Source organism: Vipera berus (assembly GCF_964194415.1).
Source record: "Vipera berus genome assembly, chromosome: 3".
Classification (NCBI taxonomy): domain Eukaryota; kingdom Metazoa; phylum Chordata; class Lepidosauria; order Squamata; family Viperidae; genus Vipera; species Vipera berus.
In genome coordinates, this window is record NC_138204.1 from 188,463,861 (window position 1) to 188,475,904 (window position 12,044).

General features: G+C 35.9%; 1 protein-coding gene across 1 annotated transcript in view; it reads left to right on the forward strand.

The window, feature by feature from the left end:
- The window catches only part of CNBD1 (cyclic nucleotide binding domain containing 1), a gene marked incomplete at its 3' end in the record, with an annotated part of 131,406 nt that overhangs the window by 60,277 nt on the left and 59,085 nt on the right, over positions 1-12,044 (forward strand). The window contains exons 3-5 of the mRNA XM_081323590.1: positions 457-602; positions 5,740-5,900; positions 11,751-11,885. Coding sequence (XP_081179716.1) covers positions 457-602; positions 5,740-5,900; positions 11,751-11,885 — 442 coding nt within the window. The remainder of the gene's footprint in view (positions 1-456; positions 603-5,739; positions 5,901-11,750; positions 11,886-12,044) is intronic.

Here is a 12,044-nt window from a genome sequence, read left to right on the forward strand (position 1 = left end):
TTTAGTAGCACTTTGTTCTCAGACATGATAGCAATGGTATTTCTTAGATGTCAGAACAGTTAGCCTCTGCAGAACCCATTGTAGAAAGATGTAAATAATTAAAAATAAATTAGGTACTACTTAATTCTTCCCTCACACAAGTTTATTAAATTAGAATGCCCCAACTAAACATTGGCCCTATTCACATCAAGTTCTCCTAATATACACACATATATTTGTATTCCTTGCTAACCTCTAGAAAACAAGATGAGGAATATCCAGCCCTCCTTATGTTGCTGAATTTTTATTGTTAGTATCCCTCACTCTAGCTAGTGCAGCTAAGAATTGTGAGTTTAGTGACACAAGTTCTTGATACCTAGTTTAAAGTTTACCAGATCTGGGCAAATTCTTTCATCTATGCAACTATAGAACAAGAGGAGTGCTATTATTTTTTATGTATGTTTTTTTTTCCTGCAGGCCTATTCTAAGAACTGAAGCAGAACATGAGACTGTCTATAAAATAATGAAAGTCATTCCTGATATCAATGAGCAACTATCTGAAGAACAGATGAAGGAAATCAGCAAAGTAGTTCTAAGAGAATACTGGGTGAAGGGAAGTACAGGTAGGTAAAAAAAGAGTGGTTACTTCTTGAAGGAACAGAGGTACCAGCTACTGTAAGCCAAAATAAGAAATGGTGGAACTTGTAGTCCAGTTTTATTTTAGAACCAAAGCTACACTAAGAACTGAACCAATCTATTTTATTAGATTAGTTGTGTAATTACTTTTTCCCCCTATCGCAGACAATTTTAGCAAATAACTTTTTAATGCAAGATTACATTTGAAGAATGTATTCCACTTTGGGGGTATCTTTTATTTTTCTCTTGTTCCATTGACATTCCCTTTCATCTCTACTCTTAGTGCTGAAGTTTATTTCCTTCCACCTGTTCTATAATGGAAAGTAAAATGTCATTATTCTGCTAGAAAGATAGATGTGAAAAGACTTTTAATGAGAAATGCAGATATGGTGGTCATTTTTACCATTAGATTATGCATTTTTCTTTCAAGTGCTAAAACTGGAATCTTTTGTTATTAAATAATCTGCTTTAACATTGTAACTTGTGTCCTTCTTTTACATCCCTTATCCAAATCCTCCTTTTTCTTTCTGACTTTTCATTCTTCCTTACATGACACTCTCAAATATATTGAAGGTGCATCTAATATTGATGCTACATAAAATGAAATGATAACACATCCAGAACATCTGTTAACCAGCCACAGTGGCTTTATACATAGGTTAAAAAGTTCTAAAGACAAAATAATGGTCACCAGTATAGGGCCAAAACAGCATATAGAAGTTGAACTACCAAAACATACTTCTTCCAATCTTTAATTTACAACCACAATCCTGGAATATGCTGAGGCTGATAGTGTCACAGACTGCCAAGAGATTAGCAGGATCCATAGACTCAAACAGCCCGACTTCCTGCAGGAAGTCAGATAACAAGATCTCCATAGCTAATTGTCTTCCAATAAAGACTGGAAATCAGATTAAAAAGTGTTCTGGTATGTATGATACATTTTGAGTATATATTTGAAAAGCAGCATTTAGTTATCATGATGTCAAATAATGTTATTTTCAAAATGCCTCACAAATTAGTTTTAACGAGTCTTTGAAGGGTTTGAAGCATGATTTGAATCAATCAAATATGTTCATTGGTAAGAGTTAACTATTGTGTTGATCCTTTGAAATACAAATATAAGCCAACTAAGAAGAACATTGTAAATGAAGGGCATGTTATTAATAGACAGACTAAGATGTAATCTGAGAAGACAGGAATTACATTAGCATAAATTAAGACAATGAAAAGGACAATTTTAAGGTCAAAGCTTGTGATTAGAATGATTGGGGTGAAAACTGGCAAAACAACTTTATCCAAATCTTGTTTACTATCTTGGCTACCAGGACAGTTGTGTTGGATTAGATGCTCTATTGATTTAATATATTCAGTAAAACCTGCAATATGGTGGCATAGAATGAGATCTAAAATTGTTGAGGATTAATGTGCAAACAAGATAAAAGGTAATCTTAATGATTCAGACTGCCACATTATGCTTTTAAAGGAAAAGCAGCTCTGCATCAATGTGCAATCTTTTCCAGTCCTTTGAACCTGTAAAGCAATATTTCAATCTCATCTGATTTGGCAGGCTAAAAATAAACACAAGATTGACTTTTTCCTAAGTGAAACTGACTACAAAAATAATGCATGCCTGATGTGTCTTTAATCTTCCAAGATCATTTTATATAAGCAAGTCGGGGGGCTAGAGATATGAAAAGTAATGATGTTGCTTCCTCATATAACTCTGCAATAATAACTTCATTTTTTTAAAAAAAATTGTATTGCAAAGACTTCACATACGTTAAATCAAATGCACCCGCATATCAAACATCCATATGCTTGACAGGTCTAATATCATGCAGAATTAGACATACATGACATGAACATAGGGATGTCATGAACCAACATGAACCAACACCAGCTTTTAGATACTTACATACCGACATCCGACACAGATACATAAATCATGGTATTTGGGTCAAGATGTACTTGCCTTCCTTGCCTTTTCTTCCCCTATGTCCCTAGCAGACATCCATAATGTCATTGCTGAATCTAAATTCATGGGTGTGTGCTCCTTTGAGTCAATCTTGACTCCTGGTGACTGCTTGGACAAGTCTCTGAGTTTTCTTGGCAAGGTTTTTCCCCAGAACTGATTGCCCATAGCTTTATTTCTAGGACTGAGAAAGAGATTGACTGGCCCAAGATCACCAACTGGCTTTAGCCTAAGGCAAGACTAGAATTCATGGTCTCCTGGCTTCTAGCCTAACACTTTTAACCACTACATCAAACTGATTCTCTAAAAGCCTCTCACATGGATGGAATTAAGAATACAGTTTTAACATTGCTGACTTTACTACTGACATGTCCTTGTTACTTTTAAGATTTCCACTGCTTAGCAATAATAGCAAATATAAGCACATCTTTGTGTTTTCTATTATGAAGAGTTTAAGATGAACCTTTCACATCTGTGAAAGGACAAACTATCCTGATGAATATAATGGTAGCATGGAGCCTGCTTGGGTGTGTTTAAAGTAACCACTGATTATTTTACCAGAAAAATGAAAAAGCAGCATCAAGAAAAAGGAAATGGGATAGTTGAGATTTATCTAAACTTTTCTAGTGCTAATTGATGTGTGTAGAGAAAAAGTATGCATAATTATAATGATTTCAGTAAAAAAGAATGTAATTTACCACGTTGGAGAAGGCTTTGTGCCTATTCTGTCTGTAAGGTTGGTGGTCATTTGTATGTAAAGCAGATGGTCAATCAAACCCACATCTTCAAATGGAGAATGTCCTCTAACAATTTGTAAAACAGAATGTCCACCTCTTTAAAATAAAATAAAAACCACCTGATTTATATGCTTTGAAATACTTATACATTAAAGATGTGAGGACCCTTCTCAGACCCATCCATCTGGCACACGAAAGAAAGTGAGGTACATAAAAAATTAGACAGGAGCTTGGGATACTGTCATCTTGACTTTTTTAACCACCCTGCAGTCACCCAACTTCCAAGGTACAGAATATACTTCCTTGGGAATTGCCCTCAACTTCCATTTTTCTTGCTTATAGAAAGATCCTCCTATTCAATAATTGTTTTTAGTCTTAGTTTTGTTTAATGGTGGTTTTGACAATTGTGTGAGATTGAAAGCACCAATTTTTCTTATTGATGCTTTCTGAACTCTCTGAAAACAGATAGAAAATATCTGCAAAAAGTTGCTCCATAATTGACAGTGGTTTTAAATTGCATTGCAGATATGCCTAAAAACCTATTTACTAGTTCACTCTCCCACCCTCTTCCCCCAAGATATATGGAAGTTTGAAGGCCAGAAAAAGGTTCTATACAGGGTCTTGGTCTTTAAGATTTTCAAGATCATTTCCTTTCATTCCATTAATTAAATTGGACATTATATGTGCTCAAGTATGAAAAATCCATGTATAATAAAGACGGACTTGTTTTGCCTTGTGGCTTGGTCATTTTTGAGTTGTGCCTGGTAGAAGGATAGTATTTTGAAGAAAAAAAAAGGATTTGGACCTGGATAAAGGTAGTCCTTGACTTATGACTAAAATTAGAACTGAAACATATGTCTCTAAGCAGTGCAGTTGTTAAATGAATCACTTCTGATTTGATGACATTTTTTGCTGCAGTTGTTTAACAAATAATGCAGTTGATAAGCAAATTTGGCTTTGTCTATTGATTTTGCCTATCAGAAGCCTGCTGGGAAAGTCTCTAATGACAATCATGAGACCTCAGATCACTACAACTGTCTCAGACACATCCCAGTTGCCAAGCACCTGACTGTGGGGATGCTATGACAATTGTAAGTATGAAGACTGGTTGTAAGTGCCATTATAAATTTGAACAGTTGTTAAATGAATGGTTATAAGTCAAGAACTACCTATAGAGAGGTTATACAGTTCTGCCACATGCAAAATGCTCCTGGGAAGGAGAAATGGTACCAGCTACTGTCACTGCTGTGCTGCTACAACTTGAAGTGTGAAAAACCCATGAAAAAGGGAGGGAAAAGTTGTTGAGAATCATTAGTTGGCTCCAGTGGTGGGATTCAGCTGGCAGAATTGGTAGCTAAATCCAAAAGTCCGTTCTAGGCCTCAGAGACCCAGGCCTGCATCCAATAAGAGAACCAGTTGTTCAGGTATTTCAATCCCACCACTGGTTGGCTCCCTTGAGACCATTTTTCCTTGTTATAGTAAAGCAAGAGTTTTCACCATGAATGTGCATGGGAAAAGTGTTCTGGAACTCTGGGAACTAGTTGGAATGTTGAGAATACATTTTGGGCATAGTTGGAATGTGGAGAATATATTTTATGCTCATTTTCAAAGTCTCTAATCTCAAAACAGCTACTATAAAATAGCAAAGCACTACTTTCATTCCTTCTTCCCTTCTTTCTCTTTGGGCTGGGGGCCATACCTCAAAGTGCTAGCTGCACCCTCCCAATAAGTTTGTTTCCTTAAAAAAAAAAGAGAGAACAAAGCTTTAGGGGCTGCTGTGCAGGTTCAGAAGTTTGTTGGAAATAAAGGAGATGCTAGAAAGCAGCACTTTGCCAGTTGCCACATTTTGTTTCAAATAAAAAAGTTTTATTTTAAGAAGCAAAATGTCAGATAGGCTGGGAATGTAGATGATTCCAGGGAAACTGCTGGGGCACAATAGTGTCTTCATAGAGACTTTGGTTCTACAAATGTACACACTATATGCTGGTTGCAAATATACAAGCTGAAAATCAGTTAACAGGCATCCATATTCAGACTGTACATGTGTTTCACCTACTTTCTTGCTATTATAAAAAGAGGGTTTCATGGCTAAATATTTGACAGGCTATAACTTTTGTCAGATGAACTACATGCATTTTGGTGGTCATTGTCATTGTAGGAGGACATGATTTGTCATTTCAGAGGTCATAGGAGCATGTATGTTTAATTTAGATATGGGTGTCATCAATCAATCATGAATTCTTTTAAAAGCAAAAGAGGAAAATTGAGAGTTTCCAACATGTTTCATTAAAATATGTTGACTAGATTGAACATGTAGGTTTGTTATACTTCTGTATGCTGTAAAAGTATTAGTTCATTTTCTGTAACTGCATGTGAAATTATGATCTGTTTCTATTTTAATTTTAATTCCAGTGGATGCAAGCCAAGGATTCTATGTAATACTTAGAGGCTCGGTTAAGTCACTGACAAAGCATTACAAAAGACTTATTGGAGGACATTTTATTTCAGTGTCTCCTCAGGTGACTTCTGTTACAAATGAATCAAACCCAACCTATTTAGCATCATCTGATAAGGTAAGTTTAACAGAGATCCACCATTAATCAAATATTAGTAGAAATATTTGAGAAGGTCAAACTGGATACCTACATTTTTCTTCTCAAACAATTGCTTCAAAACATATAAGGAAAATAGGACTTAAATACACAAAATCTGATCCAATACCCTTAATAAAAACCATTTTTGTTTGTTTGTTTGTCCCTTCAAGTCAATGAAGACTCCTGGTGACTGCCTGGACTTGTCACTGCAGTTTTCTTGGCAGCATTTTTATAGAATTGTTTCCCACTATCTCCTTCTTAGGGCTGAAAGAGAGGTCTGGCTCAAGGTCACCCTACTAAGTCTAAAGTAGGGCAAGAACTCACAGCCTTGCATTTTGTAGCCTAAGGCCTTAAGAGCTCCTTCTCTGGTTATCCAAGAATCATCTCCTCTTGTTGAATACAACAAGCATTTTTCTAAGCACACCACCTTTTTTCTTGCAGTATTGATAGCCATCTTCAGCTATCAATCATAATGGGTTAAAGGTCTAAGGCAGAATACCACTTCACCAAACAAGCTCTTACATTTACTAATAATATTGTTTTACATTTATCTCTTATTGCTAAAATATTGGTTTTTGAATTCTGTGTAGGGCTAGTGCAAACTTGGGGGGCGTTGTTTGTGTGAGTGTGTGACAGGCGCATATGTGCTTCCAAGTCAGTCTTGACTCCTGAAAATCACATGGAAAAATTCATGCAATGTTCATGGCAGCATTTTTAGAAGTGGTTTGGTATTGCTTTCTTCCTAATTGTGTGTGTATGTGGGAGAATGAGAGAGAGAGAATGACTGGCTCAAAGTCATATAGCCAGTGGTGGGATTCAGCCGGTTCACATCACTTTGGCAGAACCGGTAGCTAATTTTTTGTTGCCAAGGCCCAGAATGGATTTCCAGAAGCGGCATCCACACAGAGAACTGGTTGTTCACATATTTGAATCCCACCACTGCATACAGCTGGCTTGTATTCCTAAAGTCACTAGGAACTATAATATCAACCTTGGAAAGACTTGAAATGAATAAAATAACAGCTCTAGTCTAAACATCAGGCTGACTGTGTAACAGACCATAATAATTTTTATAATTTCCTAGTCTTAATTTGGGAGATCCAATGGATCGTGCTAGAAGGTGTGGGGTTACTCAAGATCTGAGAATACTTATTTCCAAAAAGTACAAAGGTTCTTTCTTGGTAGCTCATCATATAAAGTCCTGGCATGTTGTATTACAACTGCCATGGCCAAGCTAGATGAGATTGACAGTTAACAATAGTTTGTTGGCCCTTAACATAGGATGTGTACACTCAGAACAAATGGTTACTTGGTTTAGTTCTGGAAATTTCTAATACAGACTTGAATCATTGCATATTCAGTGTCAGCAAGTAGTGAATGCCTTTTAGCTCAATTTATTATAGAAAGGTAAAAAAACAACAACTTGGTTTTATGGAACCGCTCTGTTCTAAGACTATTTGCAAAAAATCTCAGAGAATGATGTAATGTAGAATCTGCTATCTCTCTCCCATCATCCACAGTGAGCTAAATTAACCTGATTGGCATGATAAGGTTGGGAGAATGTTGTCTGGTAGTTTTTTGTGTGTGTGATAGGTGTTATCACTTGCTATAAATATAGCTTTATAAACTTCCCTTATTGCTATGTGTCCATTCATAATCTGTTTGTTTTTCTGTAATCTTCAATAAATTTTGTTTCTTTAAGTATTCATCTATTTTCTCCAGGGAAATTTCTTCTCCTTTGTATAAATTAGGATAAATTGTTGAAATACTTTTTGCATGCACATATTGTCTGTTATTACAGTATCTCTCTCCTATAGTTTCAATATTCTTTTCATAATTTGTATGCCAAATTATGAAAATTGGTTTATTTGCAAACTCAAATCTTTTGTTTTGCATAATACATTTATATTTCTATTTCTCTTAGTGTTAAAATTGATAACTGTTCCTCAAGCTTAATTTGTTGGAAAAATTTGCCTTTTTAATGCTTCTTTTTCCCCTCAATCAAAATAGCTTGTATTTTCTCATATGCCTTCTTTTGGAGTTCTCTATTATGATGGATAAAGTAATCTCTCATGAAAGCTTTGTTTGTGTTCCAAATCATTTTTACATTTGTAACTTAAGATTATTTTTATAAAAATAATCATAAATTTATTTTTATAGACCTCCAATATTTCTTCCTTCTGTAACAGCAGTTCTTTCTTTCTATCTGAAAGAACTGGGTTTTCCTTAAAGACTAGGCTAACCAGATTATTATCTGAAAACATGTCTTAATTAATTAATTAAGAAAATTTATATGATCAGATAAGTAAGTATATACATCCATTTTTATGTATCCATGCATCAACAAGCTCAATATTGTCCATCAAATTAAAAAAAAAACTTCTGTAAATTTTGTGTCATTAATATTTTTCTCAGAAGTTCTGTCTACATGTGGAGAGATCATTCTATTCTAATCTTCCATTAAACATCAATTTTCATAAGAAAACTCATCTGTCCATAAGTCCTTTGTAGAACATTGCTTTATCCTCATTTGGGGCATAAATTCAATAAATATCAGAATCTTAACCCAATGCAAATTAATTTCCACCCCAACATATTTATTATGCTCACCAATCAATATAAGTTCTGGTTATAGTTGAGGGATTTTATACAAAATGACAATTAATAATAATAATAATAATAATAATAATAATAATAATAATAATAATAATAATAATAATAATAATAATAATAATAATAATAATAATAATAATAATAATAATAATAGTTGGAAGGGAACTTGGAGGTCTTCTAGTCCAGCCCTGTACCATTTTAGAAATTTGGCTGTCCATTCTCTTCTTTAAAACTTCCAGTGTTGGAGCATTCACAGCTTCTGAAGGCAGGTTGTTCCACTGATTAATTGTTGTAACTGTCAGGAAATTTCTCCTTAGTTCTAGGTTGCTTCTCTCTTTGATTAGTTTTCATCTGTTGCTTCTTGTCCTGCCTTCAGGAGCTTTGGAAAATAGCTTGTCTCCTTCTTCTTTGTGGCAACCCCTGAGATATTGGAACACTGCTATCATGTTACCCCCCATCGTTCTCTTCATTAAACTAGACATACCCAATTCCAGCAACAGTTCTTTATATGCTTTAGCCTCCAGTCCCCTGATCATCTTTGTTGCTCTTCTCTGTACTCTTTCTAGAGTCTCAACATCTTTTTTACATCATGATGACCAAAACTGGATGCAATATTGTTAGCTTTATAATCTTGATTGTGCAAATTTCAAAGTCAGCTCTCATATCTGCTGAATTTTCTTGTTTCTTATTAGCAATGGTTTTGGTTTCCTTGAGGGCAAATGGCATTAGTTCATTTTAGTATAAGTGGTTTAATTATACATCTTTAGATCCCTTCAGACAGACTGTTCCTGATACATTGCTACAACTCATCCACATGCATGAACACCTTATGCAAAGAGCTTTATCTTGTATTTGTTGAAATTAATCATATGGATATATAGGCAAATAATCGAATTATTTGAAGTCATTTTTATCTACTTTTATTTCTTTTAGTTAAATAACAGCGTCTGTATCTTTATAAGATAATATAGTTGAATGAAAAGGATGGATAAAATAATGTTCAATAAACACTGTAAATGGGTTAAGCCCAGAAAAAGATTAAAATTCAGAAAATTCATTATTAGAAAAGAACTTGCTCTATACAAAACTATTAGAGATATAATTCAGCTTTAAATGAATTTGACATTCTAAGCAACAGCAACATTTGCATTTTTGTCTTTTCTTGTTTTGAAAGTGTACTGATGTGAACTGAAGAGAAAATGGCTGTAAAAGCATGACTGCAATCTTCTTTGAGAAAGGTCACTATTCAAGAATACATCTCTTAATTGGAGATGGACAATAAAAATCAGCCTGATTTGTTCTGTGGGTTTAGTTTCTTTCTTCTGGTAGGGATATGTTTACAACTGGGGAAAAATTGCAAATATTGAGATGGGCAAAAGTAAGAAAGCAATTTTCTATTCCATTCCTAAAATGGTGCTTATAGTGGCATCCATCTGGAATTAGCTTCAAGGAGCTGAGAACATTTCAACTTCCTTAACATTTATTTATTTTACAGCATTTATTTATGTAGCATAACCCACTCAGAGGCCACCAAAGACCAGACCCTCCTAGCCCCTCCCCTCATCAGTTATGTTTAGCAGCCTCACTCTCAAGGCATTGATGGAATGTCCTTTTTAGTAGGAACTCACATGGAGTAACGGGGTGGCAGGTTCTTGTTGTCAAAGGGGTTTACAGGAACAAAGATGACCAACCCCTAGCAATGGCAGTCAGTGTGTGACAGTGTTTATCAACCCCCTAGCAGTTGTGGCAATAATAGTCAGTGGCTTGTGGCAGCCGCTTAGGAAAACAGGGGGGGAGGCCCTTTGGCTCCAGGCAGCAACAGAAAGCATGAGCAAAGATAGACAGCACTCCTCAGCAACAGCTCGCCCCGCAAGGGCAATTCCCCAAAATGTCTACAGCTTGCACAGGTGATAATGATCAAAGTTTGGATGGCTGCTGGTCCTCAAAGCAGCAGCGACCAGCCTCTCCTTCTCTTCTGTCGGCACCCGTAGTCCCAGGTCTCTCTATGCCAAATCTCCCCCCTTCCTTTCTAGTTAAAACCTGAATTTAAAACCCCACCAAGCTTTCCCTCTTCTCACTCTTACTCTTCCCTTCGCTTGGGATATCCTCCTGTGAAAGAAAGCAATAAAACTCCACTTTCTCTCTCTCTCTGTCTCTCTGTCTCTCTCTCCCCTTCCCTCTATTTCAGAGGAAAAGAATCACATAAAACCCCAAACTCCTTGTCAGCTTCACCTGATCTCTCCCCAACAACAACAATCACCCCACCCCCCTTTCTCTTTCCCCTTTTCTTTCCTTCTGCTGATCCAAGCCCACCACACCCAAACCAGCAGCAGCTGTCTGAGCTTCCTACTTCCCTCTTTCCAGCCAGGCTCCTGCAAAGCCTTTCGGCCAGCCCCACTACATATACTTCTCCAGTTATGGGGAATGTATAGTGTATTATACACAGTTTTCAGGGTTTTCTGAAATCTCAACAAGAAGGAAACAAGTACTGCATGCATTTGGGAACAGTGTGTCCTGTAATATGAGAGCAACTATAGGAGATGGCTGCCTTCATTGCTCTTTCCTTTATCAAAGTATATCCTTAAATAGGTTAACTATAGAAATCCAGATAGGATGGATAGGATCATTTTTCATTAGGCAATCCCTGATGGAATGGAACAATTCACCACAGCCAACTTGTCGCAGCCATCTCTCCATGGCTATCTCACTGCAGCCAGCTCACTGCAGGACAATTTGCTGCAGACAATTCTAGTGGGATAACTCAATGCAATAAATATTATCCACCACTGTTTCTTTGACGTTATTTCCATTTTTGTCAATGGAAATAATGTCAAAGAAACAGTGGCGGTGAGATGGCTATGGCGGGTTGCCCACAGCGAGTTGTTATAAATCCATCCCTGATGTGTTCTATTGTTTTCAGGAGGGAAATTCCACTGGCAGCAGTGGCTAAATACCATTCCCCACTAAGTGATGCCTTGATTTTGTTCAACCTATTTATCACTATTGTGGAACATTTCAGTGATTTTATACAACTATTAAAAATATCAGCTGTCATCACGAGATTAAATATCCAGGGTATATGTTATTGTTTTTCCTACAAGTTGCAGAAGTGATAAATTACAGTATGTAATAGTGATGTATATTTTTATAATGATGTAAAACATAAAGGAATATTAAATATTAATTTCTATTATTTCTTTTTAATTATTTTTGAAGTTTGGTGTAGGGTGCTGTTTTGGGACTTTGGTACCACTTCCTTCAAAGATGAAACATGATGTACTTAGTATTCTTACTGAGGAAAACTGTGATTTTCTCAAAATTCCATCCATCAATTACTTAAGGGTAAAAGAGGTAAGCATTTTGCGTAAGAATGAAGAACCTGATCTTCAGCTTGCAGTGTTTTCAGCATAGGGCCTATAGCATTTTGCCAATCTCCAGAATGTTATGGCTTCTTATAGTTATTTATCTGTTTAAACTTGTTTTGCATTTTCATCTTTGAATAAAATCCTG